This window comes from Muntiacus reevesi, chromosome 2 (assembly GCF_963930625.1).
Source record: "Muntiacus reevesi chromosome 2, mMunRee1.1, whole genome shotgun sequence".
Lineage (NCBI taxonomy): Eukaryota > Metazoa > Chordata > Mammalia > Artiodactyla > Cervidae > Muntiacus > Muntiacus reevesi.
The window spans coordinates 199,338,318-199,362,875 of NC_089250.1; the positions used below are offsets into that span (position 1 = coordinate 199,338,318).

Consider the following 24,558-nt stretch of genomic DNA (forward strand, 5'->3'; position numbering starts at 1 on the left):
CTTGATATTTAAATAATTATATAGGAAATAACATATAAAAGACTTATTCCCTCGAAAAGCCAGATGAATGGGTCATTGCTGTTATTCAAAAAAGATCACAGGGTGATAACAAAATGACCCAGAATATATCACAGTGAGAGATTCCCGCTGCAGCAGACACATCAGGGAATCATCTAGCATTGTTAACACTGGAAATTTAAATACCACACCTTCAAAAACAACCTACAATTGAAGAGGTCAGCGTACACTCATCAAAGGTGAACTCAAAACAATCAGAATCACAGAGAAAATTTTATGTGGAAGACATTTATTTTTCCTCAGCACTTAACTATAGTGGCCTTTCGTAGAAGTCTCCACTTCTTCCGTGTTATTGTTCAGTCACTCAGCTGCGTCCGACTCTGTGACCCCCTGGACTGCCAGATGCCAGGCTTCCCTGTCTTTCACTATTTCCTGGAGTTTGCTCAAACTCATGTCCACTGAATCAGAGATGCCATCCAACCATCTCATCCTCTGTCATCCCCTTCTCCTCATGCCATCAATCTTTCCCAGCATACAGGTCTTTTCTAATGAGTTGGCTCTTCACATCAGGTGGCCAAAGTATTCTAGCTGAATGTTCAGAGTTGATTTCCTTTAGGATTGACTGATTTGATCTCCTTACTGTCCAAGGGACTTTCAAAAGTCTTCTCCAGATGACAGTTGGAAAGCATCAACATCTTCCTACCAAGCTCCCTTTCCCATGTTCCAGGCTTGCTTTCACAAGCTGGGTTGGTGCGGCTTTCCTGCTAAAGTGTTTCCATCATTCAGGTGTAAAGGAACCAAAGGCTGTTAAGCACCACAGTCTGTGAGGCTGATACTATCACATGGCAACGAAAAGGAAAATAAGGAAGTTGAGGCCCAGTGATTTACCCCAACATCTCAACCATACCAGGATTCTGACTAAACTCAAAATTCATGGGTTCACAGATTTTTCAAAAGGAAAGGAGTAGGGACTTCCCTGGCAATCCAGTGGTTAAGACTTCATGCTTCCAATGCAGGGAGCACAGGTTTGATCCCTGGTCGGAAAACTGAAAAAAAAAAAAAAAGAAAGAAAGGAGCAGACCTGTACCCTGGCTGCCCTCACCCTCCTCCCAGCCCTGACCTCAGACCCGGAGGCCTGAGAGAGACCTCAGCATCATCAGAAAGTGGGTGGGGCAGTAACTAGAGCCTAACCAGCTGCCTGACGTCACAATAAAGGCTCAAAGGGCAGCAACCAACAGGTCTCTAACTCAGCTAGCCCTTCCTCCTGCTGGATATGAGATAAAAAGCTGCCAATGCTCCTCATTCTCTCCTGCCTGCAAGGAAATGAGGCTACCCTCCTTCCTTCCTGTCACTATTAAAATCCTGAAATCATTAACTAGTAGCTATTTCCCATGAGCTGTTGCTTTTAAAGGCGTTTTCTTTAGCTATCTTATTTTATTTTAACCTTCATAAAAGACTCTAAAGCGAGGGAGATTTACCAAGCTGTCACTGCACTGTCAAAAAGGAACTCTTATTTTAGGGTAACATTAAAGAATATTTCAAGTAAATGTGTCATTATAATTGCTGGGACCACCTCTGATCAGGAAAAAGGTTCTTTCTATAATGTGTTCTTATCCAGCTATAGAGAGCTATCGCCCTCAAAGAAAAGGCTAAATTTCCTTACCTACAGTTTAAAAACAGTCCTCTGCTCCCATCATTGCTCAAAGCAGAGGAGATACAAAAGTGAGTTTCCCCCCAAAAAAACCAAAACAAAAGTGAGTTCCCTGCTCATTCACTCACTCACGAATATGCACATAAAGGACAGCACCCAACACTATCGGAATAACAAGAATTCGAGAATGAAGGTCTGGAGAAATGCCTGTTTTTTCATCCACAAAACAGAAAAAAAAATATGTATATCCACCTTACACTGTTACAAAGAATACACAAAATAACCCGATATGCAGGGCAACTGCTAAGCACCCATGTTACCTGCAAGAAAAAAACAAGATAAAAAGAATCATGTATGTATGTATGTTAACACTTATTTAAGTCAGAGAGAGATTATGAACACACATATTTGCTTCTACTAAAACAATGAAAGAATAAATCATAAAATTTACGGAGAAAGGGAATAGAATACAGTAATCAGAAACTAGAGTTCTTTGAACAGATCTTTTTTTTTAATATCTGACTTCAGGCAAATGAATTTTATTTTTTATATAATTACACAACAAAACTAAATTCTAAAAAACAATTCCTCAAAATCAAAAGCAGAAAGAACAAATCAATGTATATATCATGCTGGTGACTAAGTCACACTTGAGAACTATTCCAAGAGACTTTAAAACAAAAACATGACAGCACAGTCCTAGAGACAAAATATCCTAGAGACAAAAATTAATCTTAAACTTTTAAATATTCATCCTGTTGGTGCTAATATTGAGATTACTGTGATGAGACTATAAATGCATTTTGAGATAATGTAAACAAGAATTTACACTAGTGTTAAGAAAAGGATTTTCAGCATAGGAGAAATACAGATGTAAGATCAATGAGGTTAAATAAAAACCCTGAATTCCTAAATGAAATTATCAATATAAATTCTTGACTTATAAATCACACGTTTCCTCACTCTGTCTACTGAGACCCAGGAAACCAGGTACACCCCTATGGCCTCGACTGTGGCCTCTCAGAACCATCTGCTACCAAAAGTAACTAAGTCTCCTTAAAGAAATGACTGCTTCCACATCTGGAGCAGGAACCATATAAGATAAGCCTGGAAAACCTTAACTTCCTGCATTTTGCGTTGACATCACAAATTACTAGTGCCAAAAGGACTTGGTAGCCAACTTATCCCAATGGCCAAAAATAGGACAAGTTGGGCATAATAAGGTTAATAAGTGACTCAGTCCAGTTCAGTTGCTCACTTGTATCCAACTCTTTGTGACCCCATGGACTGCAGCATGCCAGCTTCCCTATCCATCCACAACTCCTGGAGCTTGCTCAAACTCATGTCCATCGAGTCAGTGATGCCACCCAACCATCTTATCCTCTGTCATCCCCTTCTCCTCCTGCCTTCAGTCTCCCAGCCTCAGAGTCTTATCCAATGAGTCAGCCCTTTGCATCAGATGGCCGAAGTATTGGAGCTTCAGTTTTAGCATCGGTTCTTCCAATAAATATTCAGGACTGATCTCCTTTAGGATTGACTGGTTTGATCTCCTTGCTGCCCAAGAAACTCTCAAGAGTCTCCAATACTGGAGTTCAAAAGCATCAATTTTTCTGGCACTCAGCTTTCTTTATGATCCAACTCTCACATCTGTACATGACTACTGGAAAAACCATAGCTTTGACTATATACACCTTTCAAACATGCATCTAAATCTGTAAGTTCATATAGTTACAACAAAACACTCACTAACTATATTTGGAAATCAAGTAATTATTTTGAAAACTATAAAATAAGGGGGGGGGAACCCACCAAATATTTATCTTGTCTTTCTTCTCAAAATTTACTTTGCGGTAACCAAACCACTGACAAGGGCAAGAGTCTCTACAGAAGTATTCCAGCTAGTAAGTGAGGAGACATGTTAAAATTAAAACCGCATTTTCCAACCCTTAATGAACTAATGCATCAAGGACTAACCATCAACGGCTGCTAACATTGAGAGTGACACAACCAGACAGGACAGACTTCCTGATGAAGCTGACAGCACTTTTCAGAAACTGGCTTTACCAGAAAAAAACAAGAGGGCTTAAAAAAAAAATACTCAACCCTCAATCTCATTAAGCCTCTAGATCTAACTACCATTTTACAGGAAAAGCATAGACAGAAAAATATTTTCACTGAAACTAAAGGAATAAACCAAATCAGACCATGAGAAGCTGCACAGCAGTGATCCTCAAAGTGTGGCCCACAGACCACACTGTGAATTCACACTGTGAAATTTTTTCACCAGCCCAAGATGAGGTAAGTACTGAACTCAAAGTAAACATTAGAAACATTTAGAGCAAATTAACATAACTGTATGTCTACGGAGTAACATTTTTTTATGGGCCTGGTATGCCTTTTTCCTGGAAAAGAAACTTACACATTTTGTATACAAAAGAAAAACTAAAGGCAACTTTTGAAAACAGAAATAATGTAATTCAAGATAACCTTTAAGATTAATCTGGCAGCAAGAAAAACTGTCCATAGGACAGAATTTAGAAATGGGAAAGGGTAATTTGGGTGTCCATAGATTTGGAATGAGCACCTTCTATTTCTGGAATACTTACAATACTTACTTTACATCTTCTCCTTTAACTTCATAAAAACCACCCAAGGCTTGAGTCTGGTCTGCTACTTACTAGCACTGAAGCCCTGTATCCTCATTTTTTAAATGGAATAGCAATGCTCCTTTCCCAGGGCTGTCACGAAGATTAAATGAAAAAATTGTAGGGATTTCCCTGTCGGTTCAGTGGTTAAACACACAATCTGTGAGGCTGATATTATCACATGGCAATGAAAAGGAAAATCAGGAAACTGAGGCTCAGTGGCCACCCCAAGATCTCAGCCATAACAGGCTTCTGACTGAATTAAAAATTCACGGGTTCACAGATTTTTCAAAAGGAAAGGAGCAGGGACTTCCCTGGCGGCCCTGTGGTTAACAAATCACATTTTCAAGGCAGGGGGAACGAAGATTCCATATGCCTGGTGCTGTGGCCAAAAAAAAAAAAAAAAGAAAGCTGTATATGAAGGTACCTTGTAAATAATATGGCTCCACACAAATAAATGATATTTCCATGATTATGATTATTATCGTTTCTTAAATTCCTGAGAACCAGACAGCTCTGCCTTGCTCTTAAGGTCAAAGAATTTACAAAACCAAAAAAAAAAAAAAAGAGAGAGAGAGAGAGAGAGAATTTAAAAAAGAAAGAAAGAATTTACTGAGCTGGTAAGGAGCTTACAAAGGTTCCTAACAGTAGAAGCAACAAAGGCATTTCCTGACCAGTCCTATGCAGTCTTCTGAAGCGTGAACTGTTTGTTTGTGGACACACTGTTTGCTACCATCAAAGTTCAACAACTGGAGGGAAGAAGCAACAGATGTTGGGTGACTGGCCAGTTCCTCTAGGAACTGCCACAGCTCGTGGCATAAAACAATGGTTTCTAAACAAAGATCACAATCAAACAAAAAAACAAGATACCCCGATGTGCTCCACTGCAAACATTCTGTTTGGGAAACATAAAAGGTCATTTGAGGAACAGCCAATGAACGACTAATTAGCAGAACAAACAAGAATAACATTGAAGGGAAAAGCTACAGAGGACAGAACTTTAAATTACTCGGTTTTGAATGATTTCTTTTCCAGGACTATATATAAAAGGTTTTTTTGTGGAAATCATGAGGTCATTGTTTTCCAGTCTTCACTATAGGAAACAGCTGTGCAGAACTGCACAAACAGAGAACACTGCCCCATTGAGAGCCCCTCACTGTGACAAGCGTATAGATGGCAACAGGAAAAATCCACCAAACCACACACCAGTAACAAGACAAAAGTGGCAGAGAAGACCTAAAAACTTCACACCCCACAAAGGAAGAGAGAAAACAACTAGCTCCGGACAAGCATCTGCATTATTACATCTGTGTCAATTTCAGAGAGGTTTCCACTTGAGACCAGATCAGCGCCTTTCCACATGGATCACTGAAAACTTAAGGTGATTCATTTTATAGTCCCTGCCCGATAGATGGGGCTTCCCTCCCTGTTGGCTCAGAGGGTAAAGCATCTGCCTGCAATGCGGGAGACTCGGGTTTGATCCCTGGGTCGGGAAGATCCCCTGGAGAAGGACATGGCAACCCCACTCCAGTATTCCTGCCTGGAGAATCCCATGGATGGAGGAGCCTGGTGGGCTATATAGGCCATGGGGTCACAGAGAGTCCGATAGATGAGAGACGTTCAACAAACATAAAAACAACACCACACAAGTTTTCCTAGGGCTCTTATGCTCACATACTATGTGAGCTGTCTAAAACTGAACTTACCCATCCAGCTGCAGAATTGTTTTCCATTCTGTGCTTTCAGTCTTGAAAAGCGCCATCCTAAGGCACCCTGTTTCAAAACATCCCAATTATCTTCATCTCTCTATCTCACTACCCTTCATGTTAAGCTGCCAAACACTGTCAACTCTGCTTTAAATGCATTTTTTAAATATGTTCAAAAGTTAGAGGGAAGGAGCAGGAGACAAGGAATAAGAAATAAACTGAATGCAGCCCAGTCTATTATGGGGTGTGTAACTCTCCCTTACAAGACCACCCAGGACTCTGATGAAACTTGTCCAATGATAAAAATACACTGAGGTGAGGCAGTTCATTCCATTTTCAGACAACTTGTTCAAAAAGTTCTGTATACTGAGGCATACCACTCCCTTCTCCAATTTCTCCTCTCCTCTCTCAAGGCTTAAAGCCCAAGCGTCAATTCATAGTCCTCAGGGAGGTCTGGCCCATCTGTGTACAACAGAAGGGGCCCATCACCGGCACATCAATGTTTACAACTGAGGCGGGTCTGCAAGCTGTCCTTCCTTGCTGGGGCACCTTCAGTTCAGACTAACCAAGCACCTCCAACAGAAGAGTGCTGGGCAAGACAGACTCGCTGCCCTAGAGGGTCTCACAGTGGCGTGGAGGAGACAGACGTGAACAGGTTTAGGAAACAGAATCCTCTTGCCTCTGAGAGGAAATTTTTCTACCCTTTTGACAGTTATGTAATACGAAGATTATCTGATCCTTGGAAGAATGTATGACTAAATTAATCCAATTCTGTTATCTTCTGGAGGAACAGGCAGTTCTTTTAATAACTATTTCAATTTCTCCCTCAGTTATCAGTCAGCCAGGTTTTCTTACTGTAACATTATTATTAGTTTGTTTTGTTTAAAGTTGTGGATTTTATCAGTGACAGGCAGACATGCAGCAAAGACGGTTATTTTTCCCAAATTAATGTAGATATTTAACCCTAAAATTCACACAGGATCAGTTTCTGAAACCTGACAAAAATGATTCAAAACTCTTTCCAGAGAACTTGTAAAGAAGAGCAAGATAACACTTCTTACCCAATAAACTCAGTAGTTCTCTGCACTGGTCTTAATCATGTCTATTATTGCAGAACAAAAATAAATGTTTCACAGTGGGAGGAAAAAGAGAATAGCATGAAAAGAACACGCGGCAACAATGCCATGTGGAACCAATAAAAGTACTGATGAAACAGAATACAAAATTCAAAAACAGACCATAAAACTCTAAATATGGAGACTTCCATAAATAAACACGGTGATAATGAGGTTGGGGTAACAATACCAGTTAACACTCACTAGCACTGATGATATGTCAGGCCCTCGGCCAAGTTTTTCTCTTGTTTAAAGAAAAAAAAGGTAGATATATTCTCATCCACATTTTACAAATGAGAAAACTAAGCCGAGTTAAGTGCTCAAGGTCCCTCGGCTAGTAAGTGGTGCAGCCATGGCTGAAACACAGGTTCTCAGCTACTCACTATACAAGATAGGGAAATCCCAAACCTTAAAATAAATCCCCACTTTTCACATGCACTAAACTAAACCAAACTCCAAACTACTGGAAAGAGAAATATTTTAGAACATAATGGAAAAAACTAACAAAAAATAAAATAGAAAAATTATCCAGTATGAAAGCGTAACTTTTCAGCTATGTAGTTAACAAAAACAATAAGGAAAAGGGACGGGAAAAAGTAACAAAACTAAAAGAGCCATAGACTGAGAGAAGTATCTATATCAAATGTCTCAAGGCTTATGAACGTGTTGCCTTACACACATCTACACTATTCTATAAAGAGCTATTATAAAGTTTCCAAAAATAAAAGAAACTTCAAGGTCCCAAGGGACACCATGACCATAAAGTAGGATTTATTTCTGGAATGAGGGGGAGTTCAACATATGAAAATCAATGTAATATGCCACATCAATAGCTCAGTTGGTAAAGAATCCACCTGCAATGCAGGAGACCCTGGTTCGATTCCTGGGTCAGAAAGACCCTCTAGAGAAGGGATAGGCTACCCACTCCAGTATTCTTGGGCTTTCGTTATGTCTCAGCTGGTAAAGAATCTGCCTGCAACACGGGAGACCTGGGTTCAATCCCTGGGTTGGGAAGATCCCGTGGAGAAGGGAAAGGCTACCCACTCCAATATTCTGGCCTAGAGAACTCCATGGACACTATAGTCCATGGGGTCACAAAGAGTTGGACACTACTGAGCAACTTCACTTCACTTCAATATGCCACATCAATAGAATAAAAGAAAACTACCACACAATCATCTCAATTGATTCAAAGAAAGCACATGACAAAATTCAACACTCTACCATGACAAAGATATGCTAACAAGAAAACTTAATGTGATAAAAGCAGTATCTAAAAAGAGCACAGCTAACGTCACACTCAACTGTGAAATACTGAAAGCTTTCCCCTAAGATGAAGAAACAAGACAAGGATGCCCATTTTCACCACATCTATGAAACAGAATATCGGAATTTCCAGCCAGAACAATTAGGCAAGAAAGTGGAAGGGCGAGGGGGAATAAATTAAGAGCTTGGGATTAGCAGTTACAAGATCCTACTGTATAGCACAGAGAACTATGTTCAATATCTTGTAGTAAACTATAATGGAAAAGAATATGAAAAAGAACATACATATGTAACAACCACTTTGTTGTACACCAGAAACTAACACAACATTGTAAATCAACTAAGCTTTATTTAAAAAAAAAAAAAAAAGGTAAAAGGTATCCTAACTAGAGAGCATGATATAAAATTTTGTTTGCAAAAAAAAATGATCTTGTATGTAGAAAACCCTGAGGATTCACAGAAAATTGAGACAGCTAATAGATTAATTCAGCAAAATGCAGGATATAATATCAACATACAAAAAAAAATCAGTTCCATTTCTATACACTAGCAATGAACAATCCAAAAAGGAAACTATGAAAACAGTTTCAAGTATATAACAACATCAAAAAGGATAAAATAATTAGGAATAATTTTAACCAAGGAGATGAAAAACTTATACATTGAAACCTATAAAACTTAAGTGACAAAAATTAAAGACAACACATTTATAAAAGACACTCCAGTTCATGAATTAAAAGAATAGTGTTGCAATACTGATTCTACACAAAGCAACCTACAAACTTCAGTGCAATCCCTATAACAATCCCACTGCCATTTTCTGCAAAAATAAAAACCTATTCTGAAGTTCATATGGAATCTTCAGGGACTCCAAAGCCAAAACAATCTTGAAAAAGAACAAATCTGAAGGACTCAAACTTCTGATTTCAAAACCTACTGCACAGCTACAGTAAACAAGTGTGCTGAAACACTGACAGGAAACAAAGACAGACATACAGACCAATGGGACAAAATAGAGCCCAGAAATAAACCCTCATATATAAACTGATTTTTAACAAGGGCACCAAGACCATTCAACAAAAAACAGTAGTCTTTCCCACAGTGGTGCTGGGAAAACTAAATACCCACATACAAAAGAAACTTACACCATATACAAAGGTTAATTCAAAAGCATCAAAGACCTAAATATAAGAGCTAAAATATAAAATTTTTAGTAGAAAACAGAGGGGAAACTTCAAGACATTAAATTTGGCAATGATTACTTGGACATGATGCCAAAAGCAAAGGCAACAGAAGAAAAAACAAAGATGAATTGGATTTCATCACAATTAAAAACTTTGAACAGTTATTAAGAGAGTGAAACAACCCACAGAGTGAGAGAAAATACTTGCTAGTCATATATCATGAGGGATTAACATGCATAATATATAAAGAACTCCTACAACTCAACAACAACAAAATCCAGTTCAAAAATGAGGAAAGTCCTTGGATAGACATTTCTCCAAAGAAGATCTACAAATGTCAATAAGCACTTGATAAGATAATCCAAGTCAATAGTTAAGTCATTAATGACTAATGATCATTAGTGATCAGTGAAATGCAAATCAAAACCACAATGAGTTAACACTTCACACATGCTAACATGGCTATTATTTGAAAAAAATGGAAAACAACAAGTGTTCACAAAGATGTGGAGAAATTGGAATCCTCATGCTTTGCTGGTGGGAATGTACAAAGGTGTGGTCACTGTGGGAAACAGCTTTACAGTTTCTCAAAAAGGGGGTCACAAAGAGTCAGACACGGCTGAGCGACTTTCACTTTCACGGGGCAAAATGCCCAATAAAAGAGGACTGGATGATTAAATTACCACTTAGCAGTATGATAATGTATGTATCATTAAACATTAAACAGTATAATGATTACCATTTAGAAACATGGCAAAAAGTTTTATAGGTTGCCTGAAAAAAAATCATTAATCCAAAGCAGCTTGGCCAGAATAATAGCAACTACATAAAATGTGTACCATACATGTGGACAAATGACAAAACTGTAAACTGATGGCACTTCAAGGCAATGTGTTCAACAGAGTGAGAACATGAATGTTACCATCACATTGCCCTGAGTTGAAGTTCAAGCTCTGTCCCTGGGAATGTGTAGAGAACCAAACTAGATCAAGGTCAGAGATCTAACCTTGCCCAAAGCATTACTCAGTGACCTGCTCTCCACCCCATCCACCATGCTACTCTTCTGCTCCAACCACACTAGACCTTGAAATTTTCTGAATAAACCAAGTTGTTTGAGGCTCTAAGCCTGTGAACATGATGGGCTTTCCACCCCGTTTCCAACAGGCCTTTCCCACCTCTCCCTTTATCCACCGAGAGGATTCCTGCCAAATCCTTCCAGACTCAGCCCAGCGGGGCATGTCTTCAGTCCCCCACCACTCTCCCATTCCCCCTTTGGGTTTGCAGGGCACTTCTGTACACACCTCTAACACAGCACTCATCCTAGTGAAAGTGAAGTGAAGTCGCTCAGTCGTGTCCGACTCTTTGCGACCCCATGGACTGTAGCCTACCAGGAACCTCAGTCCATGGCATTTTCCAGGCAAGAATACTGGAGTGGGTTGCCATTTCCTTCTCCAGGGGATCTACCCGACCCAGGGATCAAATCTGGGTCTCCCGCATTGTAGGCAGACACTTTACCGTCTGAGCTATATCCTGCTGCTGCTGCTGCTGCTAAGTCGCTTCAGTCGTGTCTGACTCTGTGCGACCCCATAGACGGCAGCCCACCAGGCTCCGCCATCCCTGGGATTCTCCAGGCAAGAACATTGGAGTGGGTTGCCATTTCCTTCTCCAATGCATGAGAGTGAAAAGTGAAACTGAAGTCGCTCAGTCGTGTCTGACTCTTCGCGACCCCAAGGACTGCAGCCCACCAGGCTCCTCCGTCCATGGGATTTTCCAGGCAAGAGTACTGGAGTGGGTGCCATTGCCTTCTCCGAGCTACATCCTACCCTACTGCAATTGATTCTTTACCCCTGCCTTCCCTTCTAGACCCAGAATTCCTTACGGGCATGGACCATCTCACTCATCTTCGGACAGCCTGGTGCCTCCCAACACGGGACCAGCACAAGCAATGTGCTCAATAAATCTGTAGACTTAATGAATTATGTCCACAATTCTTCAACCTGAATTTGACTCTTAATGGATATAAACTGATGTTTCTGCAGCTCCACACTGTATTCAGGGCTAAGAGCAGGAAGTCAACCAAAATAAGACAAGCCTCATGACTCAGCTTTCTTGGTTTTCTGCCTATCTCTCTGCCCCTTGAACAAGTCCAACAAGTCCTCCCCTCCTCCTATCCCCTTATTTTCAGTTTCTCCCAAGGGGCTGGCCGTGGGCTTCTGACTACACACTCAATGCTCCTGCCTTTGGTTATCACCTCTATGCAGCTGAACTCAAGCTATTAAGATTCCTTCTTAGATATCCCATAACCCCTGATCCCACATGTTCAAATTACAGCCATGATCCTCTCTGCCCTCAGTGCCCCCTTCTGGACTGCTCCATCTCAGTCAGCTCTCCCCTTATTTACTGTCTCCATCACCCATGGCTGACCTGCTGTTTCCTTTACCTCTCCATCTCTTAGCTGCTGTTAATCGCTCAGTCATGTCAGACTTTGCATTCCCAAGAACTGGAGCCCGCCAGGCTCCTCTGTCCATGGAATTCTCTAGGCAAGAATACTGGAGAGGGCAGCCATTCCCTTTTCCAGGGGATCTTCTGGACGCAGGGATCAAACCCGGGTCTCCTGCATTGCAGGTGGATTCTTTACTGTTTGAGCCACCAGGGAAGCCCTAATGGAGTCTCCTTAATGATGTCACAACATCCTCCAAAATGTCTCTGGAGTCACCCTTTCCTCCTCCTCCTCCTCCTGTCGCTCCTGTGACCGCCCTTTCCAAACCCTTACTTTCTCCTCCATCGGATTCGTTTTTGCTCACCATCAGACCCATTTTTCTGAAACATCTTTTTTCATCAAACCAGAGTCTGCCCAGCTCAAGCAGCCTCCACTAAACCACTGCTGACTACTGCCTCAAGGCTAAATAGTTGTGGCAGGCTTTCATGGCCACACCTAATCTGTCCCCTTTCACCTCCTCAGCCATCTACCTTTAATTCCCCTTCTCACCAAATCTGTGGTTCTCAACCAGGGGCAATTTTGCCCCCCAGGGGACATCTGGCAAAGTCTGGAGACAGTTTAGATTGTCATGACTGGGGTGGGGGCAGGAGAGTACCACCCGCACCTAGCAGGGAGAGGACAGGAATGCTGCTCAGCGTCCTACACCACCAGAACAGCCCCCACAGCAAAGACTCACCCAGCCAATGATGGCAGGTATGTCAACAGGGCCAAGGCTGGAAAAACCGCTCCAAATCCCAGACGCCCCCAGCAGAGAGCCCAGGGCCTCCTGACCCCAGACGCTGTGCCTTTACTCAGATTATTCCCCAAAAGTCTGAAACGGCATCTCTCTCTCCTTTAACGGCCCAAGCCTTATTTATCTTCAAATCCCATTTCTAAGCTACTTCCCACAGTTTTAAATATCACCTGTAGACCAATGAGTCCCAAATCTTTAACTTTAGCCAGTTCCGATCTTCTGAACGCCAGACTCCCTTATCCACCTGCCAACTAGACACCTCTCAAGTGTCCCATTTAACACATCTGAAACTGGACTCCAATGCTGCTGCAACTCAAGCAACTGCACAGGACCAGTAATCACCCTGCTGCTCAAAACACCGGGGACTTACTCTGACTGCTCCCCTCTGCCTCAGTGCCTTCCCTGGAATCAATCCTTAAGCAAGTCCTGCCGAGTCTACCTCAAATCCATCTGCTTCTCCATCCCGTGCACCACCTGTAGGGAGCTTCACCTTCGCAAAGCCTCCTAACTGGCCTCCCTGCTCCCAGTCTGTGTTTGCTATTTAGACTCAGAACGTGATCATTTCATGTTTCAAGACCATGCCAAAACTCTGCTTAAAATCTGCAATAGCTCCCCACTGCTCTTAGGATCAAATCTCATCCCTTCATCTTGCCCTACAAGGGGGTCCTATAAGCCCCACCTCTGCACACCCAGCCCCCTTTTCCAGCTTCATCTATCAGATGCCCCACCGAGCTCTCTAAGCCATGAAAAAGTCCTGTCAAGACTTTCAAAGGTACCCCAGCCCTGCCCCTGCAGAGCCTTTTGAATACATTTTAATCTCCCTACCTGGTCATTATTCTCTCTCATACACCTTAGCTTTTTCTTCTTCACTCTAATTATCTTATTTTTGTATTTATTTCTGGTTGTGCTTGGTCCATGCTGCTGCGTGAGAGCTCTCTCTAGCTGCAGTGCGCAGGGGTCACTCTCTAGATGCACTCGCTGGGCTGCCTCTCCTGTTGCAGAGGCCCTAGAGCAGGCTCTAGAGCACAAGGCTTCTGGACCTGCGGCTCCCAGGCTCCAGAGCAAAGACTCAACAGTCATGCTGCACAGACACAGTTGCTCCGCTGCATGTGGGATCTTCCTGGAACAGGGATCGAACCTGCATCCTCTGCACTGACAGGCGGACTCTTAACCACTGAACCACCAGGGAAGTCCTCTAATAAATTTTAAATTTCACATTTACCAGTGTGTGTTGACGAATACATCTGCCTCCCTTGTAACAATGAAAGTTTCAGGAAGGAATGGACCGTGGGATCCGGCACTATTTTTTACATCACCATGCTGTCTGGTTTACCCCTATATACCCAATGACTGGGGCCTCCCAGGTGGCTCAGTGGTAAAGAATCTGCCTGCTAATGCAGGATACGAGGGTTCCATCACTGGGTCAGGAAGATCCCCTGAAGAAAGAAGCGGCAACCCACACCAGTATTCTTGCCTGGATAATCCCATGGACAGAGGAGCCTGGCTATGGAGTCGCAGAGTCAGACACAACTGAACATACACACGTACCCAATGACTAACGCAGCATGTGATATGGAGTTAGCAGCTCCATAAATTCATACCTTTGTAGAAGCTTAACGGGCAACAATGAACGAATGAGTCTTCTACTTACACTTGTGCTCATCACAATTTCACCATTCTCTGAACCACCACCCCCGCCCCCGGCCCCAAACTTTACCAGTCAATACAGTTTTTTAAAAATTTCCCTATAATACTGGTAAATTCTCTGATGGCTAGATCTCTGTCCCAGAATCCTCACACTTAATCCTCTATTCCAACTCCTCCCCTAAACCAGTCCCTTTGTACACAATAACTGCTCAGTAAAAGTGGTATAAGTCAGCAAACATGCGATTCCACAATGGCCCCGTGTATCTCTGTTCCCCAACTAGTCTTCTTTATGCTTTTCTTGCACTTTCTCATGAAGCTGCACACATCAGCTGGGCATGTACTGGACAGAGAGCCACATGCTGCAGAAGCGTGGAGAACAGGCACACCTAGGGGAACAAGCCTGACCCAGTGAAAGAAAACAAGTTTGAAAACTGATGAATAGGGCAGCCACTTGTAAGAGGAAGCATACGGCAGGGGCGAGGCCCTAGCATGCAGCGTGGATGGCTCAGAGTCTTGTCCTACACAGGGTCTGGCTGGGCAGTCTGGAGAGGCCCATCAACAGTGTAAACTTATGTCCCCTCTGACTCAGCAACACCACAGCCAAGACTTAGTCCTTAGTAAAGGAGACTAGATACATGGTGAAGGATTGGCTAGACTGGTTAAAAACTATAAAACCAAAACACTATGAGTGGTGTGTACCTATCGTATGTGCCAGCCACGAAGTCATGTCCGGCTCTTTTCAACCCCATGGACTGCAGCAAGCCAGGCTCCTGTCCGTGGAATTCTCCAGGCAAGAATACTGGAGTGGATTGCCGTGCCCTCCTCCAGGGGATCTTCCTGACCCAGGGACTGAACTCAGGTCTCCCGCACTGCAGGCAGATTTTTTACCATCTGAGCCACCAGGGCGTCTATACAACCGTTAAGAAGAATGACAAGGTCCTGGATGTTATTAACAAAAAACAATGAAAGCTATGCTAACTGTGATATAATTTCAAGTCCAGGATAGGGACATAGAGGAAGGCAAGTTGCAGGACTCTATGGGGAGTACAAGCCCATCAATGCAGAAGACGTGTCTGTTATATGCATTTAAAAGGTCTGAAAGGACGCTTTTTTAAGGAAGACTTCCAGCAGCACCTAAGCCTCAGGAGCAACAGCACATGCATGAAGCTAGCTGCAGCTGACCTTATTTTCACTGTGATTTGGCACTGCAAACTGAGAGGGAAAAAATGCTACATGTGTCAGCACGTCCACCCGGCCTGTTGATACATTTTAAGTTGAGACCTGTTGTTTCAGTGGCCGTGCTGATAAGGAGACCACAGAACCAGAGCTCCATGTGTGCACTGGCATCTGGGGGCTGGTGACAAACACGCAGTCAGAACCCTCCCTCAGCCTCTAGCCAGCAGGTGAACCTCAGTTTCCTCACCCAGAAAGGCTGAGGATCACTCACACCTCACCCCAGTCTTCTTCCAAGTCTACAATTTGATGACATTCTCACTGCCTTTCTCCCTGAAAGGTTTGGAACCCATAAACAGAAGTGACCACGTTTGACAGACAAGAAAACAGACCAGGAAGAGATAGTTCTTCTATTTAATACTGTCATAAATCGGAAGGTGATCAACACAATTTAATTTTGTTTCCTACTTTTCAAATGAATTTGAGGGACCCCCTGAAGTCAGATTACTTCTTAGGAACCACTGTGAGATGTCAAGGTACTAAACCGCTTCATACAAACCAGGAAAACTTCCACCATGGGGCTGTAGCATAAAATCAGAGCTCCCCAGTATAAGTCCATGACAAAGTAAGTTATGCATCTGAGCCAGTGTAAGCCTGATTGCTAGCTTGTCTGCCACCGCTCATTTATACACATATACTCCCTTTGTAACCATTTATACACATATACCCGCTTTGTAACCCAAGAACTCTAACGAATAAATAAGCACCACCAGGCACCAAAGTTCAAGGAAAAAAATGTAGGAGAGAAAATTCGATTCATCAATTACTTTTTGTTTTACAGCAGATTTGGAAGGAGTCCCCATAGTTCTTTTATCAGTAGATCACTCTGTTCCAGTGTGTTGTTCTCTGGAAGCACAGTTTGAAAACTGCTGCTATAAAACCTATCTTTGTTACCTGAAAGATGACCATCCGCCTCTCACTTACTGCAAAAGGGCAGTGAGTACTAGAAATCAGAGAGCGTGTGTACAAACCTGGAACACCCAAGTGAGCATCCTATGAAAGTTAGGACAATACTCTTATTCTCTCTTAGAACACTGAGCACTCAAGTTTCAAAATGATTTACTTACCCTCACAGTTTCACTAATAAGACAGTGATCCAACGATCCTGCCGGTGAAGTCTAACTTCTACTCTAGAGCTGCACAAACAGGGAAGAAAAAGTCAAGACAACATCAAAGGCTAGGAAAGGAAGGAAAACTTGCACTAGGGAAATTCAAAACACTCCTCCAACAGTTTCTTAACCTCAGCACTGTTAACATTTGGGGTTGGACAATCCTTTTTGAGGGATACTGTCCTGCCTGTTATATGATGAGTGTGTGTGTGCTCAGTCATGTCTAACTTTTTGCCATCCCATGGACTGCAGCCCGCCAGACTCCTCTATCCACAGAATTTTTCAAGCAAGAATACCGGAGTGGTTGCTGCTTCCTACTCCAGGGGCTCCTTCTGACTCATGGATTGAACCTGTGTCTCTCGTGTCTCCTGCACTGGCAGGCAGATTCTTTCCCACTGAGCCACCTGGGGAACCCATGTAGTATGACAGTCCCAAGCCTGGAATCACCCCATTAGTTGCCAGCAGCAGCCCAACCCCAGCTGTGACACCCAAGTATGGGTCTCCAGACATCAAATGTCCCCAGGACTGGGGGGACAGGGGAGGCAGAAGTGCCCTGGCTGAGAACCACTATTCTAAGAGCAGGAGAAAACTGTCTGCACAAAAAGAGAAAAAGATATAAGTGGCTGCTAGAGAAATGTCTTAAAGCTTACCAAGATTGGACCACTCAACTTCTTTCATTCTGGAAAATGAAAATCCAACCTTAACAACCATCCAGCTTACCCAAAACCAAAAATCTGTTTTCCTGGCAAGCTCCTAAGGCTGAAATCAATGTAGTTAAGACTCCTAATTGAAAATCTTACAAACAAAATTGTTAGTAACTAGAAGTCATAAGTCAATGAAAATACATTCAAAGACATACTAAGCATTTTTTTTTTTTTTGAGATCGCAAGGCAAATTACTCTAAGGTGATAAATTGTTTTTTATCTCCTCTGCCAACTGGCAGTGGCTGCCTGGAGTCCAGAATTCAGCAGGATTCTGAATGTGAGCTTGAGAATATCACTGTCTGCCACCAACAGGTGTAGGGGGTATGGTGACCAGTATGCTACCATCCACTGGCTTCCCGTTCAGCATTGTTTTCACAGGCTCAGTGTCTTCCCCAAATGAGCGTGCCTGGCACAAGGCAGGTGAGGCACTTTGGTGGGCCTCCTACGAGGCAACCCCCTCCTTTACTGTCTCTTCTATTAAGGCAAGAAAATCACATTCCACCTTCCTGCCTCCATGGCAGCCAGGGGCAATCAAGCAACAGGATTCTGGTTAATGAGATGTCAGCAGAAGCCTGTGGAGGGGGCTTCTGGAGGAACTTTTATTTCCCTAATGACTTCCTGCCTTGCCTGGGTAGAATGCCTGAGGTGACAAACATTATGGAAAAACAGCCAGTAATAGCTAAGAACAACAGAATGGAAACACAGAAATGGTTTGGGTTCTAAGTGGGCCCAGAAACTCAATGCACCACCTGAGAACCACCTATTTCTAGACTTCTCACAGGTGAGCTAATTCAACAATTTTACTGCATAAGGCAAGGGCTTCCCTGGTAACTCAACTGGTAAAGAATCCACAGTCAGTGCAGGAGATCCTGGTTCGATTTGTACGTTGGGAAGATTCCCTTGTGAAGGGATAGGCTACCCACTCTAGTAGTCTTGGGCTTGCCTGGTGACTCAGATGGTCAAGAATCCACCTGCAATGCAGGAGACCTGGGTTCGATTCCTGGGTTGGGAAGATCCCCTAGACATGGGCATGGCAACCCACTCTGGTAATCCTTGTCTGGAGAATCCCCATGGACACGAGTTTGTGCAAGCTCCAGGAGTTGTTGATGGACAAGGAAGCCTGGCGGGCGACAGTCCATGGGGCAGCAAAGAATCAAATAGGACTGGGCAACTAAGCAGAGCACACAATGCTTAAGGAACCCTCACCGGGGTTCGCTCCTTCCAGGCCAAATGCATTCCTCACTGAATAAACCTGCAAAAGACGGAGGAGAATGAACGAATGCAAAGTGAAATCTACTAAGGGTTCAGAAGATTACATTTTTTAAAAACAGGGCCTCTAAGAATCTGTTCAACTTTGCCAAAGCATACTTTTCTAGAATTATTGACCCATTTCTGTGACAGCTTTTTAATGGATAAAAAAGTGAACACAACCTCTTAAAAAGCAATGAAAATGTTCACATACAAAAACGCTGTAGAAATTGATTTTCACATTTTGGAATAGAAAACCAAATTTAAAACACTGGGCCGTGACCTTGCAAAGCTGGCAACTGCTGTGGCTACTTTCAGGCACATGCAAAAGGACTGATAGTAGCTGGTGCGCTGGCATTCTCTCCTACTCTCGTGAGATCTCTGACATGAATCTCTTTTTCTTTTTTTCCAGTCCCTATCCCTGTCAACTATTTCCATTCAAATTTCCAAGATCAAATAGCGACCACTTTTTTCTTTTTAAGAAAAACAGGATAGAGCAACATAAATAAAATGTAAGTAAAATGTATTAAGAGGAGAGAGTTGTTCCAAAGCAAGAAAGTAGGTCCTCAACCAAGACTGATTCCTTAGATAGCTGACCCTTTTATATTTTAATCAAACCATTTGCTTAAATAGATGTATTTTAGAAAGACACTTCATAGCACCAACGGAAAGCCAGTACAATCTGCCATAAATAGAAGACAAATGTAGAAACAAATCCAATGAAAACATATTAAATTCTAGCTAGTGTTGCCTACTCAAGTCTCTAAACTGGAAGCTTGTTCTCTCTGCTATTAAAAAAAAAAAAAATGATGGGGGAGTGAGCAAGAACTGTTAAAGACATGCTATCACGAAGCTGAGACTTTCTCTTCGGCATAATCAAAAAAGAGAGACAACAGAAAAGGAATTAACTTTCTTACTGTATGCTTTCCTTCTATTTATATCCACTTCCCACCTGAATCCCAAATCATCCCAACAATCCCAAATCATCTTTCCCTTTTGATTAGAATAAGAGCCCATTTCCTATTACAGCCTAAATGATCCTACACCATCTGGCCCCAGCCCTCCACTCACTCTGCTCGCCTCTCACACACCCACAACAAGGATCCAAGGGCCACATCGAGCCCACTGCCTGTGTCTGTACAGTCCACCAGCGAAGAATAGTTTGTAGAGATGAATACTTGCAATCAATTTGATGACAGGGAACATTAATTTTTGAACTCCAATTAAGCTAATCATTATCCTCTTCGGGAAAAAAAAAAGTCCCATTCTTCTCCTTGGTAGAGCTGTATCACAAAATACTGTATTCAATTATCACATTTTTATTTTAGGCAGTAAAAAAAAATAAAAGGAGTAGAAATGTGTTTTCTGTTGTTATATAAGTAACTATCTTCTATCCCCGAGTTTGCATTTTGACCTGCAGACCCTAAAACATTTGCTATGCAGCCCTTTACAGAAAGAAGGCGCCCATCCCAGAACTACCCTGTGGATCAAGTGCACCAAGTTCTTTCCCACCTCAGGGCGTCCGCACTTTCCTTACTCCTGGGAACCGCTCTCCCCAGAGCTCCTCAAGGAGGGCTCTCCCTGTGGTTACTCAAGTCTGAGAAAGTCACTTCCTCCTAGAAGCCGCCCTAATCCTTTCCCCTTCCCATGTAATGTACTCCGCCAGCACATAAGTCACATCGCCAGCTTCAAACCTCCTTCAAACCACTACCTGACATTACCTCGCTAACTTATTAAAGTTTTCAATAATAAAAAGAATAATGGCAGCAAACACCATAGTACTACACACAATGGAAACACTTTACGTGCCAGGTTGAACCCTATAAAGCTGCCAATCTGTAAGACAGAACGGTCAACAATGGGTAACTTCATAGGGTTCAACCCAACATATCAACTTGTAAGCAGCTCACAACCCAACATATCAACTTGTAAGCAGCTCACGACCACCTATGAAGTAGGTACCAAAGCAGAAAACTGGCACAGAGAGGCTGAGAAACCTGCCCGAGGTCACACCGCTTGTTAAGTGGCAAAACAAGGATCTGAACCCAAGCTCAACACTCCCATCCCCAAGAATGTAAGTTTCAGGAAAGCGGACGGTCTTGCCCATTGTTCCATCCTTCCCCTGTGCCCACCGCACGCAGCAAGCCCTTAACGCGCGATCAATCAATGAGGGAACGACTCCCCTTGCAATCTGCACCATATGCCCTGACTCGGCGCCCACTCCCCTCTCTTTAGGCACCCAGAGCATCAGTTCTTCGGGCCGCGACGGAAGCGGGGAAGGAAGCCCTGGGCAGGCGCTGCCCAAGGGCTCACCTTGAAGTCGCGGCTGTGCTGCGGAGTGTACTCCAAGGTCCAGAGGGCCCGCACCAGGTGGGCCAGCTGCTCGGTGACCTCGCCCTGGCCCTGCACGCCGCGGCCCGCGGGCTGCTCCGGGTCAGGCGAGGGCTCGGGCCGCCCCGCCCGGTACTGGCCGAGCGCCAGGTACTCGGCGAAGAGCTCCGTGTTGCTGAGACACTGCAGCGTGGCGTTCATGAAGCACGTGTTGCCGTGGTTCCGGAGCCCCGCCACCCCGGGCACCGGCTCCGCGGCGCAGGCGGGCGGAGCGGGCGAGGCGGGCGGCGGCGGGCACGGCGGTGGCGGCGTGGGCGCGGCGGCCGGCCCGGGCGGGAAGCAGCTGCGGAGGCCGCCGCGGTCTGGGGCGGCGCCCTCGGAGCTAAGGTGCGAGAGCGTGGACAGCGTCTTGAGGACGCGGCTCATGAAGCTGCCCACCGAGCGCGCCGACGAGGGCGAGGAGGGCGCGGCCGGCCCGGGGCCCCCGGCGCCACCGCTGCCGCCCGCGCGGCCGCTTCGGAACAGCCGCTTGCTGAAGGAGCGCTTCTCCTTCCCGCCCGCCGCCGCCGCCACCGGCGGCCCGGGCCCGGGCGCCGTTACCTGGGACATGGCGGTGGCCGCCGACGCTCATCACCGCGCCCGCCCTCCCGGCCCGCGGCCCCGCCACGGCCGCCGCCGCATCCCGCCGCGCCGCGCCTCACCGGGCCGGGGGGCTCGACGCCCCACACACCTCAGAGCGCCGCCGAGCGAGCTAGCAAGCCAGCGAGCCAGCCGCGGCCGGCGGGGCGGGCGGGTGCGCGCGAGATCCGCCCAGCTGGGTCGCTCACGTGACCCGCCTCCAGCGCTGCCCGCCCTGCGCTGAAGCCGCCGCGGCCGCCATGTTGACTGCGGGAACGGAGCTGCCTCCTCAGTCAAACGCGATGACTGGCGGCTCTGGGCGCGGTCCTGCTGCGTGAAGCCCGAGAGAAGCCATGTCTAGTGTGGGCAAGGTCCAGGCGCCGCCGGGGAGCGCTCGGCTCGCGCAGGGTGGTGGACCCCCGGGGCGGGTCTCGGTCTTGGCTGCTGTGATGGTGAAGGCCTTGGGAAAGTGCATGAATGAGAATGCCGCTTCTTAACTAGATCCTGGAAGAGCTGATGGACGTGGTCCTGAAGGATCCTGGGCAAGCCAGCCCCGCCCGGCTCCCGAGGGACCCCGACCGTCTGCGTGCCCCTCGAACGCCATCGCAGAGCCTGACACCTTTTGGCAGGCGTGACTTCAGGCGCCACTTACCTTTCTTCTCAGACCCCTTTGAGCTCTATATGCCAGGCACCGTGCTAGACACTGGGAGTACGACGTGTGAAGCTAACAGGGTTTCTTCCTGCTCTCTTATTAGAGGATGCTGAGAGTAGCTGCTGTTACAAGCATTGTGCTAAGCAGTGCGGTATCTCCTTCAATCTTCCATTCAGTTGCTTTGAGACTGTTGTTGTTCAGTCAGTAAATCGTGTCTGACTCTATGTGACCCCATGGACTGCAACAGGGGCCAGACTTCCCTGTCCTTCACTATCTCCCGAAGTTGCTCGAATTCATGTCCATTGATTGGATGGTGTTGCCATCCAACCATCTCATCCTCTGTTGTCCCCGTTGAGTTTGGTAGAGTCTTAACCCATTTCAAACCCAAGTATGTTCCACAGCCCCTAGACTTGACCTCTAAACACAAGGTCACAGACACAGAAATATCAGAAGGGCACATCAGTGAGTAAAGAATTTTGGCGTTTCAATCATCATACTGATCATTACTACTTTAAGTGACTTAACTCAGTGTTGGAGAGAATTTAAGAAATGGTGGGGACACTGGCAAATTGCAAATCAACATCCTTTTAAAGGGGTGACTGCCCCTCAGCTCCAGCCAATTGTTTCCATGCAGAGATGAGGGCTCAGATCATATGGTTCTTTAAAGGAAGGTGAAAAGTCTGTTTTTAAAATTTAAAACAAAAAGAGCCATTACTTTGCCAACAAAGTACCGTCTAGTCAAAGCTATGATTTTTCTAGTAGTCATATATGGATGAGAGTTGGACTTATAAAGAAAGCTGAGCCCCAAAGAATTGATGCTTTAGAACTGTGGTGTTGGAGAAGACTCTTGAGAGTCCCTTGGACAACAAGGAAATCAAACCAGTCCATCCTAAAGGAAATCTGTCCTAAGCATTCATTGGAAGGACTGATGCTGAAGTTGAAACTCCAATCCTTTGGCCACCTGATGCGAAGAAACTGACTCACTGGAAAAGACCCTGATGCTGGGAAAGATTGAAGGCAGGAGGTGACAGGGATGACGGAAAATGAGATGGTTGGATGGCATCACTGACTTGATGGACATGGGTTTCAGCAAGCTCCGGAAGTTGGTGATGGACAGGGAAGCCTGGCATGCTGCAGTTCTTGGGGTTGCAAAGAGTCAGACATGACTGAGTGACTGAACTGAACTGAATAATAGTACTATGAATAATCATACACAGGTTTTTGTGTGAACACTTGTTTTCATTTCTCTGGGATAATATCCAGGAATGCATTTGCTGGATCACATAATAAGTCTATGTTTAGCTTTCTTCTCAGAGTGATACCATTTTACCTGCACACCAGCAATATATGAGAACAAGTTTTTCCACATCCTTGCTAGCATTTGGTACTGTCACTGTTTTTCGTTTTAACTGCTGTAATAGGTGTGTAAAGTGTTATGTCATTTTCCTACTGGCTGGCACTGCTGAATATCTTTTCAGGTGCTTATTTGCCATCCTGGATGAAATGTTTCCATGTGTCTTGTCCATTTTCTATGCAGATTGTTTTTTGACTTAAAAAGGAAAAAAACAATGCCAAAAAAAAAAAAAAAAAGTACATCTTCGTGCTGGCCAGTACACTGGTTTGTGACCTCTCTAGATTCTCCTCTTTGCTAACTCTTCGCCTGAGTCCTGGTTACTGCAGAAGGGAGAAATCAGGAAAAGGAGAGCCTGTCCCCTTCTTAAAACCTAAATCCCACCTTACACCATGTTTTGGAGTAAATGGCTTTCACCTCTGACCTCCCACTAGTATTAAGCAGGACTCTTATGGTGATGCTCAGTGGGTTCTTTGCACTAGTCCCCAGATCAGCTCCATTCCCACTGCATCTTGAGCTCATCTGGACATCAGGAAGAAAGCAGTCACAATAGCCCTCAAACCTTGCAGACATGTTTGAATTTTTTCAAATATGAAATTGAGAAGCAGGGAGGGACCAAAAAAGAGGGGGGGAGTAGCTTTTGGTGGAATTTCAAGCAGTTTGACAGCATTGTACCACAGTATTCGGCCATTATGTTGAAGGTTTGTTTGCTTGCTTGCTTGTTTCTAGTATATGGGAGTGGTCTTGGTGCTGTGATCTCTGTAGATTTCAATCTAACTTGGAAGTTAGGTTTACTTCCCTACGCTGCTGCTTTATTTTTTTTTTAAGCCATTTTGAATTCATGTCC

At 44.4% G+C, this 24,558-nt stretch overlaps 1 protein-coding gene across 1 annotated transcript in view; it reads right to left on the reverse strand.

The window, feature by feature from the left end:
* Nucleotides 1-21,846, reverse strand: part of USP31 (ubiquitin specific peptidase 31) — a 76,919-nt gene extending 55,073 nt beyond the window's left edge. The window contains exon 1 of the mRNA XM_065924488.1: nucleotides 21,073-21,846. Coding sequence (XP_065780560.1) covers nucleotides 21,073-21,699 — 627 coding nt within the window. The 5' untranslated portion in view covers nucleotides 21,700-21,846. The remainder of the gene's footprint in view (nucleotides 1-21,072) is intronic.
* Nucleotides 21,847-24,558: the final 2,712 nt, after the last annotated feature.